Below are 27,590 nucleotides of genomic sequence, written 5' to 3' on the forward strand. Positions count from 1 at the left end.
AAGCATGAAATACCATATAAGTGAATTTGGCATATCGGTAAATAATTATAAAATTCCCCCTCCTTTTTTAAAGAAATACTCGTAACTTTCAAGAGATAAAAGCACCAAAATTACCTATACCCAATACTCAAGAAAAAAAAGTCTTTAAATATTATTGACAGCTTCTTTTTCAATACAAATGAAGCTCGTTCATTTACTTACTTAGTACCTTGTCATTAGTCATTTACAAAATTATTTTGTTAAAAAACATTCTGATTGTACATGCAAATACTCTGAAGTTGATATCAAAATGATGATTAAGTTTTTGTCTTGTCTTCGTCATGATTATTTTTTAAATCTGTTCTTTTTTCAATATTTTACCTCTTATTATCATTTATGGCCGAATAAAAATGACATCATAACTAGCTTTTACCTAGCCACCTTTTTATATGTATTGATTTCGTAGTTTTCCTAGTTTGCCAACGCATATGTTTATGTATCGCAACTTATACGGTTTACTAAAGATAAATTGTCTAAGTAGATTCATTTTTTTAAAACAAGTAGGATTCTGATGACAATACGTTAGTGTTACAAGGCTTTCAAGACCTTAATCAAAGCAATCATTTCGAAAAGATGTAGATCATTTTAAAAAATCTTGTTAGTAACTAAATCCATAGACTGTAAGTTTTCTAAATTCAGAAAAAAAATTAAAAAAAAATATTGTGCTGGTGATGCCCAGAATTTTTTTCTGACACATTATTTGCTCCGACAAGGAGACAGTTATGCACGGAAGCCCTGGATTGACAATGACCTACTTGTTATGATTTATTTGTTAAAGTTTGTTTGTTTCGACTAAATTGTCATGCTTTTCTCTGATAAAGAAGAACATACAGTACATCAATTAAAGTACATATATTAAGCATTATGTTTGAACTGTACGAAATATCATAGATAATTGAACAAGATTATCTCATTTTTTGTTTGGACATGCATCGAATACACTATAATTGATTAATTCTTGTTGTTAACGATTTTTGTGAAAAGTCCGAATATGTCTTCAATTAAATATCATGTACTCTTCTAATTTTAATTTTTAAGGGATATATATATATATTATATGAACAGTATTGCCCACTGTTAAAATCTTTGACTTAAAAAGGGTATTCGGAAAAAAACTAACATAACCGGTAGATAAACATTTGTTAGATCAATTCGGGAATATTTTTACACTCTGAAGATGAAAGATTAGTCTATCAATTTATAATAAAGTAAAGCCTCATTGAAAGATTAAATTAATGTAATTCCGAAGAGCAATTGATCCACGATACTCTTTACTTTTTATTCTCAATTTATCAAATAACAAAAAATATCTCTTAAAAAATCTTCAAGTGTTCCTTATTCCGCGCATGACCGTATTTATTCTTCAACGTCGGAATGATTGTTTCACAGGGATCGTTATTCGCCCTTATATCGACATCTAATATACAATTATGGACTCTTTTGGTGTTGAATATGGTTTGTTATTCACCAGAAAAATATTCATATTGACCGAGGTCAATATGGATATTTTTCTGGTGAATAACAAACCATATTCAACACCAAAAGAGTACATGATTGTTTTATTATATAGTCGGGATTTGAATAGATAAGACATTGAAGGCTGTATGACGACACCATTTTCATTTGCGATCTTCCATTGTTGAAAATAAAAAAAAAATCTCTAGATTACAGTGTTTGTAGCCAATGTGTTTTCCTTTCCGAGTTTCGCTATGTGTAAGACGTCCAGATGTTAAAAAATAATCCTGAAAAAAGGTTTGAATAATTGTTTTTTCTGCTCAGATACGTAGCTCGCTGCAGCTGTTGCAACCGTTGTTTTCAACGTTGTTTGATGTTTTGATTGTGACGTCACAATGCTGTTGCACGCGCATTGACCCTCCGGTGAATACGGCTTAAAATCCGGTGAATATTTAGTGTTATGAACTGTTTGCGTTTGTATAGATTATATAGGGACTATAAATAGACTATATAATAACAAAATTTATTTTTAACTTCTCTTTTTAGATCTCTGAGATGTGAGATTAAACACAATATCACAAAGCTGATAACGTCAAAAGTGTTTTATTTTGGAAAACATGTCTCAATCCAACCTTTTTTGTGTACTGTTGTTCATACTGACATTTGACGTGAACCATATCAGTGGGATCATACTACAGAGGGCAAATGCTTCTTGTAGGGTTTTTTTTAGCATACATGTTGAGCTGCTATGGAATCTAACATAAAATGTTAAATACAGTTCATTCATTATACTTAATTCTAAACGTGTAGTATATTTCTATTTTTAGCATATAATTGTATTTCTAATTGTTTCCTCAAAGCGTAATTTAATTTTTTGGTTTAAATTTAGATTAAAAAAATGTTCATACTTTCCATTTCATGTACTTGTCTTGAAAGTACAATCACAGCTTATCTGCATTAAATGCTTCTTGTTTTAGTGTGCCCATCCATGTTGTCTATCCCGCCTTTTCAAGAAGTAGATTTTGGGAAAAAAGCGGTGTTTACTGTAAACGTAGAAGCAAAACAAGAATCCCCTATTGATGCTATATGGCAGAGAATTGAAAATAATGGTCATTCTGAAGATATTGACAGATTTGACCCAAAATATGACGAGACGGAACATTTACCATCTCCAAAACTTGTTATTAATAATCTTAACTTTGATGACACTGGTTATTATCGGCTGCAAGTCAAGATTTCTGATGGCTGGTGTACAAGCTCAAGAGTTCACTTACAGAAAGTTCGGGGAAGTATGTTTTTTTAGTTTTTGATTCTGTGTGTTAAATAAAGACAAAGAAAACTTTTTTTACCCATCTTAATTATCTAAACATCAGATGATCCTATAAACCTATACTAGTAATTAACAGTGGTGGTAACATAGATGTTGAAGTTCATTTTATTCAGTCATTTAATTTTTATGTTCTTGCTTCTTCAGTTTTACAATATAATAGCAGATGCAATGAATCTCGGGAATGTGATGAAAGGAAATATTTACTATGCTTGCCAACAAACAACCAGAAAAAGTGCCTTTGCCGTAATGGTTTTTATCATCGTAACCAAAAGTGTTTTGAAAGTAGGTTTTAGTTGTTAACTTCTACCTTCACATGTATAAAATACGTATGTTTTTATTCCTGGTACCACATAATTATGTGAAATTATGCAGATAAGCAACTTTAACTCACAATAATTGATGCAAATTAATCATTGTAAATACTGCATAAAATACATCAGTGAATTTGGCCTCTTAACTACTCAATAGGTTATAATTCCTTGTCACAAGTAATCAATCATATTAATAATGACTTCCAATGACTATAAAAGTAATACACTATAATTGTTTAATATTTTCTAATGCAGAGTCCAGACTTTTAGCCACAAATATACATTCTAACATAACATCCTCTGAGATCAACCTTGGGTGGAGAGATCCAAGTACTGACTCCGATTTAATACAGAATTACGGCATAAGCATCACGGATAATGGAGGTACCACCATAAAGTCAGCATCTGTAGGGAAACAAAAGAGTTATAGGTACCACTCTTATTATGTTCCTGGACATAGATACTATTTCACAATTACATCCAATGTGAAAGTGACCGACCCTTCAGAAACCTTTACCGTTGAAAAACGACAGGCATTAATTGTAGGTCAGTTTTTATGATTTCTTTTATTTGTTTACTGTTACAATGTATTTGAGGAGATTCTTCAATACCATGCAGTGATTTCTTAATAACATTCAACAAAATATTATTAAGGTGTAGTAAACAAACCATTAACATAGATAAGAAATGAAATTGTTTTACTTTCAGAACCTCTTCCACCAGGCTCTGTGATTAGGAACACTAGTATCTTTCACCCTGAAAAACTACATCTAGAATGGACACCTCCGGAAAACAATACTCGTGTTGATAGATACATTATCAATATATATAGTAATGCACAAACCTATGCCTTCGTTACATATACTAATAAAGGGTCCTTGTCAAATAGGTTGGAGCCTGGTAAAAATTACACTGTATCTATCGTTGCCAGAAGTTATGGGAAAAGTAGTAAGGCTTATAAGGAAGTAATCGGTACTCTACGTAAGTGTGATGTTTCTTATTACATAATACAGCCTACTCCGGATATATTGAAATTCAGGGGACCATGCAAATTATTTCAATATATCCGTAATTCAATATAAGCGAAATCGTGAAGCCGCCATTTTTACAAGTTCAACCCCGATCTTAAATAAAGAAGAACAAACCCGAACAAATTAACTTTGTTCTCGTTTATCTATAACAGTGAACAAATAACAAAGAATATGAGTCCTTGAAAGTTTAAATATTTTTTTTTATTTCTTTTACATTGAAAAGACAATTTCCAACCTCATTATTATTCCCCGATCACATTTATTTGCGTTTTGGAGAAAATTCACCGGACTAAAACGGTTGAGTACTGCTGAACGCTGCTTGTATTTCATCGTAAGTGTACTCGGGGTAATCCCTTAGTTATTTCGAATTTAGGCGTATCAATAGCCATTAACAGCACTCATTTAATTTCAAAGTTATGGGTTTTTTTTCTAGATCTGTGGGGGTTACTATTATAATATTACGTTTATCTGTTTAGCCTCGATATGTCCGTATTATATACATGGCCGCAAAGAATTTAACAGTGAAGAATTTTATTTCGTAAGAACATGCAGTATAAAAACACATAAGGTGAAAACTTAATTATTCACACCTTTGTATATCAGCTGGTCAATCAGGCATAATTATTGCCACCAACTGTAATGACAGCCGCCAGGGAGTACTTCAATATAACCTTTATGAAAACAACTCATTATCACCTGTGGGGACCGATCAGTGGCTTCAATATAAGCAAAATTTCAATATATCGGATTTCAATATAACCGTTATTTCAATGCAAAGAATATGAGAGGCAAAAACGGGGGATTTATTTCTATTTCAAAATAAGCGGAATTTCAAAATAAGCGAGTTCAATATAAGTGGAGTAAGCTGTAGTATGTATTATTCTATACCAAATCACATTTTCATCAAACACTTATGTACATGAAGTTTACATTTTTTTCTGTATTTTCAATACCAACGATCTAATTTTTATTCTGTGTGTCTTTCGATCGGAAAAAAATTCAAAACTTTCTTGCTTATGTCACGATGAATTACATCAAATAGGTATTGATTTGATCAATCTTTTTTTTTAAAGAAATATTTCAGTTTGAGGACATTTGTAATTGAAAAAATTGTTAATTTGTTTTTAGAAAAAAAATGATGAAAAAGGAATAAATGTAATAGCTTCCCAAAGTATACCAGTTGAAAGAATTTACGTTTTTTTAAACAAACAATTTGCTGTAATGAAATGTTCAGTACTCAAACTCAGGTTTAATTATTATAACATTTACGTAATTTTATTATTTATTTATTTATTTGTTTTTCTAAATCATTCTTTAATAAAATTGGCCAAGTTGTTTTTACAAGTAGAGAAGTTATTTTTCTGTATCTTATGTCTTCACAAGGTACTCCTTGGGTGATAATCACTTCAGGGCATTCGGTCGATGTTCCATACCTCTCAAACATGGAAATAACAGCAACAGTCAAAAATATGTCTGATTTTCCGCCGACTTTGGAAATGAAGTGGGAAACAAATTTCAGCGGGTTCAACATAACGCACAGTAGATATAACGGCAGTTCCCTTGACCTCTTCAACCCAAAACTGGTTATCAACAGGGTGGATTTTTATCATGAAGAAGGAGCTTGGTTTCGATGCTCTGCACGAAATTCGGAAGGTTGGGGAACAAGTGAATATACATCAAATGTTGACGTTCATGGAAGTACGTGATGTTGTGCATATAATTTTCTGCGTTTAAACAACAGAAGTCAAAACTCTTTTTTTAAAAGCTTGCTTCTTAACGCTGTATTCATTCATGATTTCTTCCACAGGTCTAAAATTTTCTGAGCCATGTAACTATACAAGAGAATGCCTTGAACATAAATATTTGGAATGTTCTAGCGGCAAATGTCTGTGCAATACAGATACTTATCATAAGGGAAAAGAATGCTACAGCAGTGAGTATGCTTTGTATGATTAATATTTTATATAATACATAAAAAAAATTCCCAACATCATTTAAGCATTTGATATTTTAATGTTGTTAAAAAGCAAGATTAAAAATATGTCTTTTTATTACAGGGAGTGATTTACAAGCACGATCAATCCATATTTGGAGCTCCACGTGTGACATAACCATTACATGGGAGCATCCTACAAGGGACCGAGAGCTGATAACAGGATACCAAGTCATCACTTCTGATACACATATTATGAATGGAAACCAAGCCATTTCTTCAAAAACAGTTTCTGTCGGAAATATATCGGAATATACAACTCCATGTAAATTACAACCAGGAAAGCGACATTCAATCTACATTCGTTCAAAGATTCATTTAAGCGATCCAACAGACGAAATTATTGTAGATTCAGGAAGAAATTATATAATCTTAGGTAAGGTGAACGTTTATAGGTTTTTCATAAAAAAATGAAAATAGGAAAAATAAGAAGTTTAAATAAGTTCACTGAAGCAAATTTTATATATCTTTTCAAAAAAATCTTTTCTAAATGAAATATAGAAAAAATAATGATTATTCATAAAGCTAAAAAATCTATTGAAATAAATCAAGTCGGAGGGACAGCAAACAAGGACTTTTAACAACCAGGGGCCCGTTTCTCAAAACAGCCTACGACTATGCGTAAACTTCGAGATTGAATCTGCGTGACTAAACCTAAAATCGGACAAAGTTAATTTATTAGCTAAGAATCTACGGCTGCTCATGAGTACGCCTAAGTTCCTAGTCTTTACACAACTTTTTTGTTTTGATAATGAAGAATTCAAAGATAAAAATAAGTTTATACGTATACGATAATACCTATAAAAGTATAATTTGAGAACATTTTTGAAAATATAATTAAGTAGGTCATTGCTAGGGTATTCTCTAAGAATAAACTGATGATGCAGATGTATTTTCGTAAAAAGTGACGGATGAATAAGAGATACGTAATATTAAATTTAAAATTAGACACTGGGAAAGTAAAGAAATATCAGAGACAAGCATTAAAGCAGTATCGTGAAGCATCGGATGAATATGGTCGTATTCCTTCAAGATTCCACAATAGTCTATCCAGTTTTATTGTATAACTACGACTGCATGGTCTTCACCTAGCTTTCGTACATGCACTTCTTTGTACTGTTGAAATTTAAATTATTTTTTTTAAAAACTACATGTTTTGTTTGTAGTTACTGAATTACAAACCACTATCACCCCCAATACACTTTGCTTATTATTGAATACAAAGGTAGGAGAAAGCATTGCCTATAAGTCATGTATTTAAATAGACGTAAAAATAGACCGTAGCAACGAATTTATACGGGGGTGTCAAAACAATCAAGTTATCTGTTAACCGTCAAATCTCAAAAAATCTACTTGGGATGGGAGCTGGTGAGTGAAAGTGGACGGGTGTAGAGCAACCAGCATCTGAACGAAATCAAATGGGCTTTAAAAAGATGAGCTCCAACGTTCTAAAGACATGGAGATGAATACAAAAAAATAATTGATCAAATTCAAGCATCCTTTGTTAATATATCTAAATCTATGGATAATGCATTTTAAAACTTTTTGTATATATAATAAAACGTGTAATCGCAATCTAAAGAGATAACAAAGAAACTGATTCAAAACAACTGTTATCTAACTTTTATTCGCTTAATTTTTCCTTCATTTCATCTTTTAGATTGTACAAGTTTGGCAAATCCTATTTGACAATGAAAGATTAATTTTCGCGATTAAGCTTTTTTCAAATCTGTATTTCATAGACACAGAGAATTAAAAGACCAGTCTGCGGCGAAATATTCGCGATTACGAGGCTTTTTAATCGTCGCGAAGCAGTTTACCCCTGGCATATCGCAAAGTATAGTCGTCGCGAATAAAAGTTGGTTTACAGTGCTTCTAAAGCTCTTACAAACTTTTATTGAGACTATGTGTGCTAGAGAAAATATATATACTGATTTCTGCATCGGCTGACTAAATTATTATATCGCTTTTACATAGTGCAATATTATAATAATGCATAAGCTACGATGTCATTATGTCAAATTCAATAAAAACTCGGGTCATAATCTATATATGCATGTAATAAAAAAACTTTAAACCTTGTATTAGAGCCGGTGTAAAGACGAATAATGACCCCCCGTCGAATAATGACCGGGGGTCATTTTTCAATGACAAAAAATGACCCCCTACCCGTAGAAAAAATTCATTTTTTGTAGAAAAAATGCCCTAGGGGTCATTATTTTATATGTTATTCCTATAAAAAATTGACCCCCATTGAAAAAGGCCCCCTTTAAAGTGAAAAGAGATTCTTTAATTGTAAAGTAAATAAAATTTCTTTTTAATATTCCTCCTTATAGTGTTTGCTTAAAGAATGATATTCCACTTGTTTTTAGAAATCAAACCATGCAACAATCGGGTTCCAATACTCTTTAATAGAAAAATTAATTTTTCCTTCATTTCATCTTTTAGATTGTATAAGTTTGGCAAATCCTATTTGACAGTGAAAGAGGAGGAAATTTTTACCCCCCCCCCCCAAAAAAAAAAAAACAAAAAAACTCAAAAGTCAAGGTCAAAGGGTCAAGATTCTTGATATCCAATGAAAGGTCTTGTCACACGGATAACACATGTGAAAAATGAAAGTTTTAGCCCCTACTGTTCAAATGTTATGGTCAAGGTTAATCTTTGTAAAAAGTAAGTCAAACTCCAATGTCAACGTCAAAAGGTCAAAGCTCTTGATATCAAACGAAAGGTCTTGCCACAAGGATTAAATATGTGAAGTACACTGTATGAATACCCTAGCCCAAACCCTTTCAAAGTTATGGTCAATGATGTATTTTTATAGCAGGTCAATCTCCAAGGTCAAGGTGAAAGGGTCAAAGTTATTGTTATCAAATGAAAGGTCTTGTCATAAGAATTAAATATGTAAAGTATGAAAGCAATAGCCCTAAGTTTTTAAAAGTTATGGTCAAGGTTTGATTTTTTAAAGTAGGTCAATCTCAAAAGTCAAGGTCAAAGTGTCAAGGATCTTCATATCCAATAAAGGGTCTTCTCACAAGAATTACATATATGGAGTATGAAAGCCCTATCCCTTACCGTTCAAAAGGTATGGCCAAGGTTACAGTTTTTTCACAAGTAAGGAAATCTACAAGGTCAAGGTCAAAGGGTCAAAGTTGTTGGTATCTAGTGAAAGGTCTTTTGACAATCATTATATATGTGAAGTATAAATGTCCTGGTGTCTACTATTCAAAAGATATGGCCAAAGTAAAATTTTAAAATTTTCATGTAAAAGTGGGTCAAACTCCAAGGTCAAGGTCAAAGGGTCAAATTTGGTGGTACCCAAAGAAAGGTCTTGTCACAAGAAATACATATATGAAATATGAAAGTCATAGCTCCACTAAATCAAAAGTTATGGGCAAGGTTAAAGTTTTTGCAGACAAACAGACAAACAGAGAGACAGCTAGACAGACAGAGAGACAGACAGACAGACGGACACGACAAAAACTGTATACCCCCGAAACTTTGTTTACAGGGGCATAATAAATGAAAAGCAAAAATATAAATAAAACTCTGTACCTTTCAATAATACTGAAAGAGGCTGTAGATAAAATATTGAAATGAAATTAAGCCTTCACACAAGTTCAATCATATCACAATTTACTTCGCCATGATTAAAATATACTTTAAATGTTGGTGGGGGTATACTTGAAAGTATTCTGGCAGAGTAACAGTTAAAAATAAGTAGAATAGTAGATCATTTTCAGCTTATTTTTAGTCCCTCCTTATAGAAGAATAAAGGTAGGGTAGTTTTTTTTTTGTTGCTTTTGTTGATAATCAACTTCCTCCTAAATAAGTAAGGGGGTGGGGTGGGTATTACACCTAAAAGTATGCTCTGTAAAGCTATGGGCTAGTGTAAAATACACATTCTAATGCAAAAACTATACATGTAGATGTAGACATAACCATTTGATTTAGCGCACAGTATTCATTACATTTCTTATTTCTTGTTTTACTCCACGATTTTACCCAGTTCTGAGTATATATTTTTCAGAGAATTTATATATGAAAATCAGAACAAACATTTTCATTTTTGTAACGTCTTCTTTATACTGTATCATAATATGAAAAGTTAATTGAAGACTATTTCTTTTTATGTCCCTGTAATCGAAGATTCGGGGGTATATAGTTTTATCGTGTCCGTCTGTATGTCTGTTTCTCCGCAAAAACTTTAACCTTTACCATAACTTTTCATTTATTGTAGCTATGTCTTTCAAATTCAATATGTGTACATTCCTTGTGACAAGACCTTACTTTGGGTACCACAAGATTTGACCTTTTGACTTTTACATTGCAGTTTGTCCCATTTTACACAAAAATGCCAAATTTTTTATTAATTTACTTTGGCTATAACTTTTAAACGGAAGATACTAGTACTCTCATACTTCACAAAATTTAATTAATGTAATCCTTCTTACATTAAACCTTTCTTAAGAAACCATCAACTTTGACCCTTTGACCTTTGAGTTTGACCTTCCTTTCAAACACTTATCCTTAGCCATTAATTTTTAACAAGTGGTGCTAGGGCCTTCTTATTTTGCAATTGTATTTCTTGTGAGAAGACCCTACTTTGGGTACCATTATATTTAAATTGCCTTTAAGAAAAATTTAATCTTCGCTATGTTGCCATACAGGGGCATAGCTGTTTAAAATACATATTTTTATGCCCCGTAAACGAAGTTTCGGGGTTATAGTTTTTGTCGTGTCCGTCTGTCTGTCTCTCTGTCTGTCTAGCTGTCTCTCTGTTTGTCTGCAAAAACTTTAACCTTGCCCATAACTTTCGATTTAGTGGAGCTATGACTTTCATATTTCATATATGTATTTCTTGTGACAAGACCTTTCTTTGGGTACCACCAAATTTGACCTTTTGACCTTGACCTTGGACTTTGACCCACTTTTACATGAAAATTTTAAAATTTTATTTTGGCCATATCTTTTGAACAATAGACACCAGGACATTTGTACTTCATATATGTTATGTTTGTTAAAAGACCTTTCAATGAATACCAACAACTTTGACCCTTTGACCTTGTAGATTTCCGTACTTGTGAAAAACTTTAACCTTGGCCAAAACTTTTGAACGGTAAGGGATAGGGCTTTCATACTTCATATATGTAATCCTTGTGAAAAGAACATTCATTGGATACAAAGATCTTTGACCCTTTGACTTTGACCTACTTTAAAAAAGCAAACCTTAACCATAACTTTTAAAGAGTTAGGGCTAATGCTTGCATACTTTACATATTTGATCCTTATGACAAGACCTTTCATTTGATAACAATAACTTTGACCCTTTGACTTTGACCTTGGAGTTTGACCTACTTTTTAAGAAATTGAAAGTTGACCATAACTTCTGAACGGTTGGGGCTAGGGCTTTCATGCTCTACATAAGTATTTTATGTGGCAAGACCTTTCATTTGATACTAATTACATTGACCTTTTGACCTTGGCCTTGCAGATTTTTGTACTTATTAACAGGCTTTGGGTCAATTACTTTGTAATGTAATTAATTACTTTCAAATACATTGATAATTTTGTCAATTACTTGCAATCACAATTACATTGATTTTTTCAAATGTAATCAAATACTTTCAATTACTTTGACAAATGTAATTAAATACATTTCAATTACTTTGAGTTTTATTTTTATAAAAAAAAAAACAAAAATAAAATCAAATTCGAATTTTCATTCAGTGTTTTTGTACTTGGGTATGATAGGGGTTCACACCTGGTCAAGATTAGACCATTGCCTTCTAATGAGTGTGACACACTGTATAAACAAATTAAAAATTATGAGACAATTAATTATTGTACAAACACAAGCCCATGCTACACCAGTATGGTGTATGGCATGATCTTTTTTTGTTACTTTCTCAAGTCCACATTTTTGAAGGAAATAAATAATATCTATCACAATTCAATTCATTATTTTCTATCTTAAAATGAATAGAATACAGGTAAATCTAAAAGGGGATGTAGTTAGTCTAATTGCTGTAAAATAAATTACCGGTAACCATCTAAACAATCATTGTTATTTGCAAGTGGTAATAACAAGAACTAAGATTTATAAAACATGGGAATAAGTAATATAAACCAACCAGCAACCATATATATATGTATCATTATAAGACATCTTTTTAAATATAAACTTTCATTTTCGAAAAAAAAGTAATTGAAATGTAATTGAAAAATAATTGAAAATACATGACCTTTTTTGAAATGTATTTAAATACATTCAATTACTTGTAATTGAAGCCTCGCTCAAATACAAATTACTTTCAATTACTTTGAAAAATGTAAGTAATTACACTCAATTACAATTACTTTATTCTATTACCCCATCCCTGCTTATTAAAAAACTTTAACATTAGCTTACTTTCAAATTTCACAATTGTTTTCTAGTGAGAATACCCTACTTTTGGTACCAATTAATTAAATTAGCATTTAAGAAAAGCTTAATCTTTGCTATGTTGCCATACGGGGGCATCAGTGTTTTACAAACACATGTTGATCTTGTTATATATAAGAGGAGTTGCGGATAACAGATGGATACCCCAAAGCATAACAGACGGACAGACATCCAAATCACTATAAACCCTCCCGCTTTTCAAGCGGAGGATAAAATAATATATGATACTGCTGATTTTTCCTGTCAGAACGATGATTCCTACCATTGAAAAACAATGTTTATCTAACCCTTTAGGCTCGATAAATCTTTACTCCTTTAGATTCTGAATCATCGCATTGACCTTAAAATATATCTATAATCGTATGTTATGAGATCAACATATCATCAATTTATTCCAAAGAAGCTCAGGTGAGCTTTTTGGCCAATATGCTTCTTTATCCAATATTTTTTTGCCCCCTAAAAATTTCAGCTTTAATCAACAGGGAGTCTTTTTTCTACGGGGGTCATTTTTCTTCACGTGGGTTCTGCAAATTTTTAGGGTGGTGACACTTTTTCTACGGGCAAAAGGGTCATTTTTCTACGTCGAATAATGACCGGGGGTCATTTTTCGCTGTCGAATAATGACCCCCGGTCATTATTCGATGGGGGTCTTTATTCGTCTTTACACCTGAGAATCGCTTGTACATGTGGGTACTTTCATCATTTTTTTACGTCAGTCAAAAGTACGTATGAATAATCCCAAAAGTAGTGAAAGTTTTTTTTGAATAAATACTTGACATACCAGCGGTTCTAATTAGAAAATTAAATGAATATTACTTGTAAGATGAAATTTGATTATAATTTTACCAAATCAACTTAGTACTGAGGGATCAAATGAGATTGCTTCGAGGTCACGTGATGGTCAGTATTCAGAGATCCTTGGAAGTATTGATGTAATTTTAATAATAATAATATCCATTTAGATTTAGATGATTTCCAGCATCCCATATACAAAGGGTGGATATGGGATGGGCATTTGATCCCTCAGTACTAAGTTGATTTGGTAAAATTATAATCAAATTTCATCTTACAAGTAATATTCATTTAATTTTCTAATTTTACCAAATCAACAGTACTGAGGGAACCAATGAGATTTTAGAGACAATACTTCCAAGGATTCAAAATGTATTGTATATATTAAAAACAAATGCAAACAGTTCACTTTTATTTTCGACTAGTTGAATATAACATAAACATGCATTTAACATGATGATGTATTGACATTTTAAACAAAAGCGACACAATTAGATTTCATGACTTTGAATAATTTTCCAAAATAATATTTCCTACATTCACTTTTTCTTCACTACATGGCTTATTATAAAACTTTCGAAATGTACAATCTGATTTCCAACCGGCAACATTCAAAATGGTCGTAATTGGTACATTTGCGGATTTTGCAGCACTCATTGATGCTGTTCTTGTGCTGTGAGCCTTAAACATTTTTACATCAATACCAGAATTTTCTAACACAGTCCTTATCCAGTTGCTAATTGTCTGTTTGGAAATCTTTTGATGAGGTGTCATGGTGCTAACGAACAGCTGTATTTCTTCGCCACGCAAAGATTTTGTACGTCCTAAGTATTCTTGTAAGGTTTTCACAACACATAAGCGTTCATCTTGTTTGTATCGCACAAGTTCAATAGGTTGTAAATGACTGCCAGGTTTGGATTGTTTCAACAAGTCTCCGAAATGAATTTTTACAAAAACATTGTATATGAAAATATTTCTAATATCTATCAGATGTAAAGACTGACATCTTTGTCCTGTCAATAAAGCAATCAACATAGCTAACTTCCAACTCAAAAGTCTAAGACTAATAGTATTTACAGGAATAAGAGTTTTCAAATATTCTAAAACTAATGAAACATCCCATGTACATGCATATCTAGGCAATGATGGTCTTTTGTTAAATATGCCTCTCATAAATTTTTTAATCAAACTATTGCTACCAAGACTAGTTTCCGGATTAATAATTTCAAACACTGAAGAAATACATGACTTTGCTGTGTTCACAGCACTATAACCTAATCCACTGTTGTACAATTGTAATAAGAACTCTAAAACATTATTTACAGATGCTTGAAATGTATTAATTGATTTTCGCTCACAAAATAGCATCCATTTATGGAAATACGTCCAATATTGTTGTTGTGTGGATTGTCTCCAGGATGATAGCAAAATGTCTGCAATGTCCTCCGATATATTTTGCTGTCTGAGGCTCTCCCTGATATTTTGCACACAAAAAGTCGCATTTTTGACAGTGGATGCTTCTCGTTTGGTGACATGGGAAGAGTTAATAGATGATGTCGCTTTGGTATTAGAATAGGTGGTTCCACCAGTAATTGGAGTAATTTTGTGAACCAATGCTGAGTTGTCCAAAGAGGTGCCACCAGAACTGCTTTGCATCTGTCTGTCTCTATCTTTTGAATGACTCTCCCCAACAAGCTAAAAGGAGGAAACATATAATATAGTTTATCATATGTCCATGCAAAGCTAAAAGCATCTACAGCAATTGCTGTGGGGTCTGGTAAAAATGACACATATGTAGTCAACTGTGTATTGATTCTGGAAGCAAATAAATCAATATCAGGGGTTCCAAGCTGTTCACAAATATTTTGAAATACAGTCTTGTCTAACATCCATTCCATATCCTTAGATAAGTTTCTTGAGAGTTTGTCTGCTTCATAATTTTTCTTACCAGGAAGGTGACATGCAGTTAACCAAATATTTCGACGTTTACACCAAAGCCAAATTTCTCGTGCCAAGTTGTGTAATGTCGGAGTTTTACCTCCCATATTTTGCAAGTAGGAGACAGCTACTGTATTGTCCATGCACAGTTTTATATGACAGTCTTTCATGATAGAGCAAAAACTTTTTAAGGTCAAGAACCCAGCTAACAGTTCCAAATAATTGATGTGGTTTTGCTGTTCTGTGTAAGACCAGTGTCCCCCTGTTTTTTTGAAGAGTCACCTTGGAGTAGTCCCCCCCATCCTAAGCCTGAACTATCGCTCTCTAACACCACATGTGGTTCGGGTCTATTGATAGGGTAGAGACTTGTGTGGAGATTGTTAATCCACCATGATAAGATGTCTCGTGCTGATTCTGATATTTTAATAACTGAATCATAATCACCTTTAGCACATTTTAATGCTTGTTCTTTTTCATGTTCTAAGTCTTTCAAAAATAGTGGTGCGAACTGGACACCTGGCTGACATGCAACCAATTTTCCTATGATTTGTGAAAAGTCTCTGATAGAGATTTCAACTTTATTAAGTACTTTTTTGCACAGTAGGACAATTTTGTCTGCTTTTTCACAAGTTACTGACACAGTCATTTTTTCTGAATTCAATAAAAATCCCAAAAATTCTATTTCTTTAGTTGGAACAAATATTGACTTCTCCGGATGAATTGTTAGTCCTAAATTATCCATAAGTGTTACTGTGTCTAACACGTTGTTTTTACAAGAATAATAAGAATCACCCTGTAGCAAGCAGTCATCTATGTAGCACACTATTGAATGACCCAATTTCCTCAGTTGTAAAAGAACTGGTTTCAAAAGTTTTGTGAACACTCTTGGAGATGTAGATAATCCCATGGGTAGACAGGTAAATTGAAATAATTGGTCTTTCCACATGAATCGGAGATATTTTCTGTCTGCCCTTGTTACTGGGACTGAATAATAGGCATCTTTTAGGTCAATGGAAGCAAACCAACAGTCTTTTTTCATTAGGTTTATAGCTGATTTTAATGTGTCCATCTTGAAATGGATGTGTTCTACTTCTGAATTAAATTTTTTCAAATTCAAAATGAGTCTGATTGAGCCATCTTTTTTCTCACGAGGAAAGATTGTTGATATATACTGATCACAATAAAAATCATTCCCTTTTTCAATTATGTTTTTATCTAAGAATTTAGAAATTTCCCTATCTAGACCTTCTTCCTCAGTCATAGAAAATTTTATGTTCCTTGGAACCAATTTTTGTAAGGGTTCACTTGCAAGTTCAATTTCATAACCTGATACAACATTTAGAGTCCAGGGATCAGAGGTGATCTCTGACCATTTATTTCTGAATGAAGAAATTTTTCCCCCCGTAAAATTGTCAGGGTTATTTTTCAGTCTCATGTTTCTTGTATCAGTACTTACAGTTGTAGGGTTTTGTTCTAGTCTTTTTTGTTCCTTTGAAATTTTTGGAACTGGCGCTTCTCTAAAAAAGAGCTCTTGTTGGTGTTGTTCCTGTTATTCATTGTATGTCGTCCATAAGATGGAGACTTAAAGCTGTTCTGCCTGTTCTGTGTGTAACGGTTCTTGAAATTTGAATAGATGGGGGAGTATCGCTGAGACTGGTTGTGTTTGTCTGTGATTTTCCTGCTGACTTTTTTGGCATCAGTTATTTCTTTGATTTGTTTCTCTAGTTCGTCCCCAAACAAATAATATGTGACAGGAATTTCTGCTGCACATAATGCCTTGTACTCGTTAGACAGCTCAGGTCTGAGTGACAATCTTCTTCGTTGTGACATCTCCGAGAACCCCAGTTGTAACAGTTTGAAAGTGTCATTGCACAGAGCAAAACAGTCAGTAACATCTGTCTGTGTAAGTCCTTGTTTCCCAGTCTGTGCTTTCAGAAGTTTGTCCATTAAGTGTATCAATGGATAAAAGGTTTTACACATAGTACTTTGTATGTGTTGTAGTTTTAAATCTTGGTCCCGTGCTTTCCTTGGTAGGCTTGATCAGATGCCCTTGTTAATTCTAGGGACTGTTATTTTCTCACAGTTCTGTGGTTTCATGTGTTTTGCCAGTAAGTCTTTCTTTTTTGTTTCTCCAATACGTGTCCTCATGCTATCATTTACAATTTTTGCAAGTCTGTCTTCAATTTTACCAGAACATTTTTCTTCCTGTTTATAAAATAGTTCCATAGAAGAAAGTAAGTCATCTGAATCCTTTTCGTCTATAATATCATCCTCGATTGCGGCTGGATCAGCTATTTTGTCTAATTCATTCGTCCAATCCGTATCCGGTTCTTCATCCGAATTTCCTTGCGACTCCTCAGATAATGCGATTGAGTATGAATTGTCGTCATTTTCGTCCAGTGGTCTAGTAATGGTTGCCGATGGCTGGTTTAGTTTTGGCACATGGCTCATATTAACCATCATTTGCTGCATTAACTCAGTCTGTTTCATGAGAAATGTCTCCAATGCCGATGGCATCATTTCTCCAGCTGCATTGTTTTTGTTTTTGCCGGAAGTCATTTTGACATTCCAATCCCGATTCAGAAGCATGGGTGCTGGATCGGGATTCTGTTACGTAATCTCCAACGCTCGGTTCGCAGTCAGCTATGTGAATGCTCCTGTCTCCCGCAGATCCAAAATTGTTTTTTGACTGCGTCTTTGTCCCAAAATTGGGCTCAGTATTTTCAGAACTCTCAAACCCAGAATTGGGTGTATGAGATAAAGCAGTGCCTGGCCCACAATGGGGCTCAACAATGGCAGCATCAACCTCCCGCCTCGCGGATCGTGGCATTCTGTATTTACAGAAATTATACCACTCTAGGAAAATGTTCTTAGTAGTTCTGTAACTCTTTCACAAGTTTTAACGCATTCAATGGCAAGCAAACAAAGTCAGAATTACTTTAAAAATTAATAAATTCCACAGAGATGAAGATGCACGTCTTTGTAAACAAAGAAACCTCAAAGCACTGACCATCACGTGACCTCGAAGCAATCTCATTGGTTCCCTCAGTACTGTTGATTTGGTAAAATACATTTCATCTCGGTGAAGGGCTTCGAACTTTTACCTATAATAAGTTCTAGTGGTCATTGGCAATGGAGGCTCTTTCTGTGTTTAGAACTACGCAACAAATGATCTTGTTTTTATGCTTTACTAGATTAGGCGGGCAATGAAAATCAATACTGTATACAGGAAAATTTTCGCCCCCGTTTTATTTTCGCCCCTTTCGCCCTTCTCTCGATTATACGAATTTCAAACGGGGCAGATTCAAAGAATACAGTATAATTTCTTAAACAGAACTGTTACTGGGCGAATTTAAAGCGGGGCAAAATAGTTTGCAAGTGTGAAAGGCCGAAAATAAAGCGGGGCGAAAATAAACCAGTATACAGTAGTCCTATAGGACTTCATGATCAAATAATTTCTTTGTATTTAATGAAATTTCGACAAGTTATGAATTTTCAAACTAAAATGTTCAACACGTCTTTTGTAACTTTTGTTGTTTCGTGTTGGTTGACAATTTTGTAAGTACCAATCACATTTTTTAATTGCATCAGTACACAGACTTTCCGAAAGCCCTTTTTCGTACTTTTTTTATTTTCTTCACAAAAAATTATCCTGCACTGCTTTCATTTTATACATGTAATTTGATAATAAAATGAGTGATGTGTTTTATCAATATAGCAGTCAGTGAATATTACTATAGTATACCGTTTTCTCAATGTTTTTATGCCCCCGTAAACGAAGTTTCGGGGGTATATAGTTTTTGTCGTGTCTATCTGTCTGAGTCTCTGTCTTTCTGTCTCTCTGTTTGTCTGCAAAAACTTTAATCTTGCCCATAACTTTTGATTTAGTGGAGCTATGACTTTCATATTTCATATGTGTATTCCTTGTGACAAGACCCTTCTTTGGGTACCACCAAATTTGACCTTTTGACCTTGACCTTGGAGTTTGACCCACTTTTACATGAAAATTTTAAAATTTTACTTTGGCCATATCTTTTGAACAGTAGACACCAGGACATTTATACTTCATATATGTAATGCTTGTTAAAAGACCTTTCACTGGATACCAACAACTTTGACCCTTTGACCTTGACCTTGTAGATTTCTGTACTTGTGAAAAAACTTTAACCTTGGCCATAACTTTTGTACGGTAAGGGATTGGGCTTTCATACCTCATACATGTAATCCTTGTGAGAAGACCCTTCATTGGATACCAAGATCTTTGACCCTTTGACCTTGACCTTTGAGATTGACCTACTTTAAAAAAGCAAACCTTGACTATAACTTTAAAGAGTTAGGGCCAGTGCTTTCATACTTTTAATATTTGATCCTTATGACAAGACCTTTCTTTTGGTACCACCAAATTTGACCTTTTGACTTTGACCTTGGTGTTTGGCCCACTTTTACACAAAAATTCTAAAATTTTACTTCGGCCATATCTTTTGAACAGAAGACACCAGGATATTTATACTTCACATATATAATGTTTGTTAAAAGACCTTTCACTGGATACCAACAACTTTGACCCTTTGACCTTGACCTTGTAGATTTTTTTTTACTTTTTTTATCCTTGTGAGAAGACCCTTTATTGGATACTAAGAACTTTGACCCTTTGACCTTGACCTTTGAGATTGACCTACTTTAAAAAAGCAAACCTTAGCCATAACTTTTAAAGAGTTAGGGCCAGTGCTTTCATACTTTACATATTTGATCATTATGACAAGACCTTTCATTTGATAACAATAACTTTGACCCTTTGACCTTGACCTTGGAGTTTGACCTACTTTTTAAGAAATTGAACGTTGACCATACCTTCTGAACGGTTAGGGCTAGGGCTTTCATGCTGTACAAAAGTATTTATGTGGCAAGACCTTTCATTTGATACTGATTACATTGACCTTTTGACCTTGACCTTGGAGATTTTTGTAATTATTATTAAAACTTTAACATTAGCTTACTTTCAAATTTCACAATTGTTTTCCAGTGAGAATACCCTACTTTTGGTACCAATTAATTAAATTTGCGTTTAAGAAAAGCTTAATCTTTGCTATGTTTCCATACGGGGGCATCAGTGTTTTACAAACACATCTTGTTTCATATACTTATGTCAGGACTATTTTTTAATTTTGTTGATTTATCGATACAGATCCTGTCAAACCTGGGCAACTACTTCAAAATCTTTGTAATCGTTCCGCTGACTACTTGTACTTACGATGGGAAAAATCCGGAAAGAATTCCTTCGTAAACCGCTACAGAGTGACAATTGATGGTCGTAGTCAGGAAACAACGGGATATGAACCAGAAATTCACTGGGGTGTACTGCTACTGCCTAATACTCAGTACAACGTAACCATTACAGCGATAAGTTACGGATATTCCACCAATTATGCTTCTTACGGCTCAAAGGAAAGCCTCCCATCATACGACTGGATACTAACAGAGGAATGTACGTAAACCAATAAATGAATGTGCATATAAGTCACTTAATATAGGTAATACTTCTAATATATATATATATATATATATATATATATATATATATATATATATATATATATATATATATATATATATATAAAGCACATTTAACAACAACTCTTAAACTAACATAACAGCCCTAAGTGAAGAAATATTAATATAGAAAGCACAAAGAAATTCACTTTAACATGGATACCCACTTCCGCCCCAGCCCGGGGTTGAACTCTCGGCTTTCGGAATCTGTCTCCTAGCAGTGCAGGAACAGCGCGCTAGACCGCTCGGCTATCTAGGCAAGTCAAAAAACTTGCTTTCGATGCCGATGGAATTCTCGCGGCGCTGTCCTACACTACACGGTCATTGAGAATAGAAGTGAGATACAGTTATTTGGACATTAGTTTTAACAGAGGATTGTTCAACCCCGGGCTGGGGCGGAAGTGGGTATCCATGTAAAAGTGAATTTCTTTGTGCTTTATATATATTATATAAGCCATATAAAATAAAAACAAAGTGTACAAAATCTATCAATATAAATATTCGATAAAAACTTATCTGTTGTAAACAAAACTTCAGCATAAATCTATCAGTAGTAAGTATCAGTAGCAACAGTATGCATCGTATAAGTTAACGATCAATCAGCAATGACAGAAAGCACATGCGTCTATAACAATTCTCAATTACGGTAAGTATGCCTGTTGTTTTAATTCATCGGGTCGCCCGCGTGGCGCAGTGGTTACAGCGACTGCTCTAGAATCGCGAAGTAAGGAGGTGATTATACGTCGCGGTTTTGAATTTTTTTTTTACAACGAAGAAATAAATAAAAAAAAACCAAAATTATTTGCTACTAAATTACGAAGTGTCCTTTGGTAAAAAATATAAAAATGAAAATAAGTACACGAAGTACAGTACCCCTTAAGGACATATACAACATACCTTACCTACTGATAATTTTTCCAGGTATTCCTTTTTTAAGATTATAGTGCCATGAGATGTTCGTAGACAAAAAAAAATAATCATCATACGTACATGTAATCACGGGTTTTGAAAAGTTATCAATTGATGAAAATTCTTGTATAAATCAAAGAAAAATATATTCAACAAATACTAGACGTATATTCTAGATGCTTGGTTTATGCAAAAGTGTTTTAGAAAAGTGTGCATGAGTATACAAAGACATCAAAATGAAGCACACACTTCCTTTACATTAAGTTTTGGAACTCTCAACTCCAAGGAAAAAGGCGATAAAGCTCAAACTGTCGAGCTTTGGGTAAGAGAAAATATTATGCATATAAAATATATATAAGAAAACAATCGTTAACTCCAGAACTGTAGATCAAAGTAAGTTCTTTGGTACAATGTTCTATTAAACATGAAACAGGCGTTGGAAAAAAATAGTTACCAATAATACTTAGATTTTGATTCTGAAGTTTTTTTTTTCAAATAACATGTACTTATGTTTTAGCTCAGTACACAGGAAAGGCGTATATGCCGTATGGTACTGATGATGAAGTTTTTATGGGTGATGATGAAACAAGAGGTCCTCTAAGGTCCCCCACCACTGTGTATGTTGGAGATGGGTCTGATGGTGGCTTCAATACAGTTTATGTAGGTGTAAAGAACATGATTATTATACTTCAATGTGTAAATAATGACTTTGCATCTTTTTGAAATAAGTGTTCCTTAAAGCATTTATTTGTTTGTTTGCAAAACGGCATGGCTGCAACATTTTAACTTGATTAGGCATCTAATAAACTGGTTATCATTATAAAAATTATACATTAATGATTAGATTTTCTTACAACAATAACCTATTTTAGATTGGATCCAACGGCATTATAGGACTTGGTGAAAACTTTAACAGCCTGTCTGTGTTCGAAATGGACTCAAGTAAAATTAAAGAAAAACGAATTATTTGTCCATTTTGGACGGATTTAAAGTCAGATGGAGTTGGAAAAGTGTACTACAGAGCCTATAAAAGGTGAAAGGGTTTTTTTTTCTAAAATATTACTTATACTTAACATTCAAGAATATATGCACTTGTAAACTGCAACTTAAACTGAGCTGAAATATTATTTAAAATCTAAAGTGTAAAAATCAATCTATTTTTTTAAAAAAAACAAATGTAATTGAAATAAATAATAATTATTTATTAATTGTTTTAAAAGGGGATCTACGGTAAACAGCGTGGATTCACAATTTATGGAGAAAGCAGATGATATTATTATCGGCAATTTCCGGGACTTGAAAGATTTTAAAGCCACGTGGCTCGTAAAAGTAACATGGGAAAATATGACACTGTATGGATACAAGGAAAGGGTAAATATCAAATCATTGTCAATTTACATGTTTTTCCTTAAGGTCATACGCAACGTAGTTTGAACTTTTTTTTTATTCTTTCCTGAAGTTGAAGAGATCCACTAAGGGAAGGACCTGTGTGCAATATTTTTAATGTCTATATATGGACACCTCTTCTAAAACAATTTTCGATGAAAAAAAATGTTGAGTTTATGTTTTGCAATTTTTGTAAATTTTTCTTTGAATATGGTAAAAATTTTCAAAATTTGATATCTTTTCAAAACCCTGGTAAGGCATGCTGATTTTTTGTCTAAGACCATGTAATGGTATTATAAGTTTACATTTAGATTACCTTGAAAAATTATCAGTAGGTAAGGTACATTGCGTCTGTCCTTAAGAGTCTAATTGACAATAAATGAACGCTTATATATATATATATATATATATATATATATATATATATATATATATATATATATATATATATATATATATATATATATATATATATCCAAAATTTAAATAATGTCTCAGTAATCGGATAACAATATTAAAAAAAAGGGGTAACAAGAAAACACAAAAATCCTCAGTTAAGCTTTAGCGCTTTCATCTTCAGAAGCTTACAATAGTAACAGTGATTATGACGTCATGTTAAACGGAACATTTAATGTCTATTATGACGTCATAGATACTATATGACAAAAGTACGAGGAAATCACAAGTAATTTATAAAACACTATTAAGTTTTGGCTGAAAAATACTAATAAAATGTTTTTCTTTTTCCCGTCTCTGGATATCAGTGGCACAACTGAGTTTATAGAAAGGGAAAATTTTGAATTGTTTTTTACCACACGCCTCCAGGTGTGAACTTAATTGAATTTGTCTGTATTCGGGTGTACTAATGTGTTGCTTATGTACACGTACACGGGCACGGAGAGTGTTGCCGGTTTCACCAATATAATATTCCTTGCATCCCGGACATGTGATGACATAAATGACATTTTTTGTATCGCATGACATGTTTTCTTTAACTCTAAATTCACGCCCATTGAAATTATAGCTGGTCCCTTCTGTAATGTATTCACATGTACCGCATCGAGGGTCCCTACACTTAGAGACTGTATAAGTATGGTCGTTGAATTTGGAAGAACAAAGTATTCTCTTTAGGTTTTTGGGTTGGCGTTTACTGTTGATAAAACGACAATTCTTGTATACGTTTTTGTTTGTTCGTCCTCTCTAAGTACGTTGTTCAATTCATGAATAATTGAACTCACGTTTTGATTTCTCGGGTTATGCGTGTGCACAAATGGAATTATTTCAACGTCATTCGCACGTCGTATGTTTAAAAGTAACTGACTTCTATCGCACTCCTTGGCTTTCTTTATACCATTATCTACAAGTTGTTCTGGATATTTTTGGTTTAATAAATACAATTTTAATTCCTCCAGTCGAATATCCCTGATATTGGTATTACTCACAATGGTGCATATCCTTCTTGCGAGGTTATATGGTATAGCTGTTTTAGTGTGATGGGGATGGCTTGATCCAAAATGCAGATATTGGTGTGTGTCGGTTGGTTTATAGTAAATATCCGTATTTAAGCTGGTATTATCCTTTGTTACAAGAACATCGAGGAATGGCATTTGCAAATCATCTGTTTCCATCGTGAATTTGATATCCGAATTCATTTGGTTAAGTAGATCATAAAACTCCGTTAGTTTATCGACATCCTCCTCCCATAAGATAAAACAATCGTCTAAAAATCTTTTCCATTTAGACCGTATTTTGTTTGCAGATTCTATCCCCCACAACGTACACAGTTTATCATGTAATTTATGTTCTAGATAACCAAGGGTTAATGTTGCATAGGTAGGTGCGACTTTTGTCCCCATTGCTGTTCCCTTAATTTGGAGGTAATGATGGTCTGCAAACTCAAACGTATTGTTATCTAGAACTAATTTTAGAGCCTCTAGGATGAAGTCCCGTTGAAACCTGTTGTTTAGAACATCGGGATAATTTTCAGTCCAGAATTTGACAGCTAGCAATCCCAATTCTGTAGGAATATTTGTATACAAACTTACAACATCCAGTGTGACAAGTTTGGTGTTAGAGGTGACATGAGTAGGTAAATGATTTATAAAATCAAGATCGTCTCTCACAAAGCTGGATACTTTTTGACAATATGGTTTTAAAAGTATATCCAATAAATGACTCAGTCTTTGCGTTGAAGAGTTCGGTCCTCCTACAATTGGTCTGAAGCTTAAATCAGCGGGATCATCACATGTAATACATATACTATTTTGCTCTTTTATGGCATCCTTTATAATTTTAGACTTGTGCACTTTAGGTAAACCATAGAATTGACTCTCTCGGAATTCAAAGTTTGTCAGGTAGTCCTTTTCCTTATCTGTTAAACCCTCCGATAGTGGTCCATATACTAAGTTTTTTATTTTTGTAATTGTTTTCTTCTCATGACAGTTGCGCAATTTTTCATAAAAATTATTGTCTTGCAACATTTGTAAAATTTTACTTTTGTAAAAATCCTTATTCATAAGGACGACTCCGCCTCCTTTATCGGCCTCTTTGATTATGATGGTAGGGTCATCGCTGAGGTTTTTAAGAGCCTTTTCTTCTTCCTTAGAAAGGTTTGGTTTAATAGTCCTGGGTTTATTTGGGAAATGAATATTTTCCAATGTGTCGCAAACAGCATCCAAAGTTTTATTTCTTCCTCGTTTTGGGTTAAACTTGGATTTGTTTCTTACAAGGTCTGTTTCTTCTGCGTCTGTAGACTCGGAATCAGATTCACTGGTATCACTTTCATGAAAATATTCACGTAGCCTGAGTCGCCGAGTATAAGCTTTTATATCTTAACATGACGTCATAATCACTGTTACTATGATACTATTGTAAGCTTCTGAAGATTGAATATGAAAGCGCTAAAGCTTAACTGAGGATTTCTGTGTTTTCTTTTTAACTTTTTTTAATATTGTTATCCGATTACTGAGACATTATTTAAATTTTGGATATACCTAACCAGTGATCGAGATGGAATCACAAAATTCTACATATGAAGAACGAAAGGATCTTGACAGTGACATTTTGTTAGCGGAACTTTTAAAGAAAACAGATGTAACAAATCAACTTCTTCAAGATTTAATTGCGGTTTGTAGTAATTTACTACCCACGCATCAACTCAATTCAAATTTTGATTTAAATCACTTTGTGGATGCAGAGGAAACAAATTTGAAAACCGTGCCAACGCCAAATTTTGAGGTAAGCTCATATCAGTCTCCAACTCAATTGATACAGAGGGAAGTTAATGAACTTGCTTTGCAAAAAGAAGCAACCAGAATTAAACAAAGGATCAAAGTAAGTTGGATGCAAACTCTCAACTCCAGGAAACAAACCTACTTTAAACAAATAAGTAATGCCAACCGCGCAGAATATTACGAAAAATGGGTAAACCTGGAAAATCCCGTAATCCCTAGGAAATTCAGAATCAAGCCAATTCGGGGAGAACCAGTAGAACAAACAAATGTCAGAATTGAGACAGCTAAGAACCGTGTGATAGGGGAAATAAAGATACTCAGAATGAGGGCAGAAAACAACCATAAAAAAGTTATGTCCATTGACCTAGAAATGGAACGCATACTGAAAACTAAAGCATACGGCAGAATATTAGAAATACTTCAAGATATGTGGAAATCTGAATGCCTAAAGGAAGAACAATTCTCATACAACAGATGGAGATATACAGAAACCTGGCTTTTGGATTATGAAAAGAATTACGGTAAGGAACTTACTAAACCTAAAAACACAAGACTACAGCAATTGTCCAATAAACAAGTTTCTAGGAAAAGTTACGCGTCCGCCGTTAGAAACAACTCAACAAATAATTCTACAGAAACTGTGGATCTTCCTATGGAAAATGCAACAAAAGCAATGAATACATTTTCGGGGAAACGAAAATATAAAAGGATGAATCAACAGGAGAACTCTAAACACATGAGTTACAGTTCTCGTTCAGCCATTTCACAAAACTGACCATTTCCTAAGCAGCACAGAGACATACAGAATCGGGACAATAACGGTAAGCATAAAAATCACCGAGGAAGTGGTACAAATAAACAACTACCAAACTTTTACAGAAACGAAAAAACAACATACATCGGAAGAGGGGTACACAAGTATTTTTTAGGAGGAGGCAAAATGAACCAAGGTCAAAGATACAAAAATCAAATGCCACAATTATAAGCAACAGCAATGCCGGGGACACGTCCAAGAATGTAATTAAGATGGAACCAAAAATATTTAATCTTTCCCATAGACAACTAACGGATTCCGAAATCAAGTTACTGTCTAAGGGTCTAAAATACACCCCTACGCCTCAAGTAAATAATCAAGAGCTTAAAACGGATATAAAAGCTTATACTCGGCGACTCAGGCTACG

General features: G+C 33.5%; 2 protein-coding genes across 2 annotated transcripts in view; one reads left to right on the plus strand and one right to left on the minus strand.

Moving 5' to 3' along the window:
• The first annotated feature begins 2,044 nt into the window (after positions 1-2,044).
• LOC134241084 (uncharacterized) overlaps positions 2,045-27,590 on the plus strand; it is a 57,031-nt gene continuing 31,485 nt past the window's right edge. Inside the window, exons 1-12 of the mRNA XM_062723168.1 lie at positions 2,045-2,208; positions 2,472-2,783; positions 2,969-3,106; positions 3,391-3,681; positions 3,844-4,116; positions 5,550-5,864; positions 5,974-6,099; positions 6,224-6,535; positions 20,517-20,816; positions 22,308-22,450; positions 22,663-22,823; positions 23,011-23,161. Coding sequence (XP_062579152.1) covers positions 2,112-2,208; positions 2,472-2,783; positions 2,969-3,106; positions 3,391-3,681; positions 3,844-4,116; positions 5,550-5,864; positions 5,974-6,099; positions 6,224-6,535; positions 20,517-20,816; positions 22,308-22,450; positions 22,663-22,823; positions 23,011-23,161 — 2,619 coding nt within the window. The 5' untranslated portion in view covers positions 2,045-2,111. The remainder of the gene's footprint in view (positions 2,209-2,471; positions 2,784-2,968; positions 3,107-3,390; positions 3,682-3,843; positions 4,117-5,549; positions 5,865-5,973; positions 6,100-6,223; positions 6,536-20,516; positions 20,817-22,307; positions 22,451-22,662; positions 22,824-23,010; positions 23,162-27,590) is intronic.
• Positions 13,398-17,103, minus strand: LOC134241105 (uncharacterized). Its single transcript, XM_062723193.1, has 2 exons — positions 16,788-17,103; positions 13,398-15,088 (listed from the first exon to the last, which is right to left on the minus strand). Exon 2 carries the CDS (start codon positions 15,047-15,049, stop codon positions 13,892-13,894), a length of 1,158 nt encoding a protein of 385 aa, XP_062579177.1. The 5' UTR covers positions 15,050-15,088; positions 16,788-17,103; the 3' UTR covers positions 13,398-13,891.

The sequence above is a fragment of the Saccostrea cucullata genome, unplaced genomic scaffold (genome assembly GCF_032062105.1).
Source record: "Saccostrea cucullata isolate Sc308-1 unplaced genomic scaffold, CSIRO_AGI_Scuc_v1 ctg854, whole genome shotgun sequence".
Taxonomy (NCBI): domain Eukaryota; kingdom Metazoa; phylum Mollusca; class Bivalvia; order Ostreida; family Ostreidae; genus Saccostrea; species Saccostrea cuccullata.

What these genes read in the sequence shown, in the direction of transcription:
- LOC134241105 (XM_062723193.1), bottom strand. Translation starts at nt 15,049, where the DNA reads ATGCAAAGCAGTTCTGGTGGCACCTCTTTGGACAACTCAGCATTGGTT.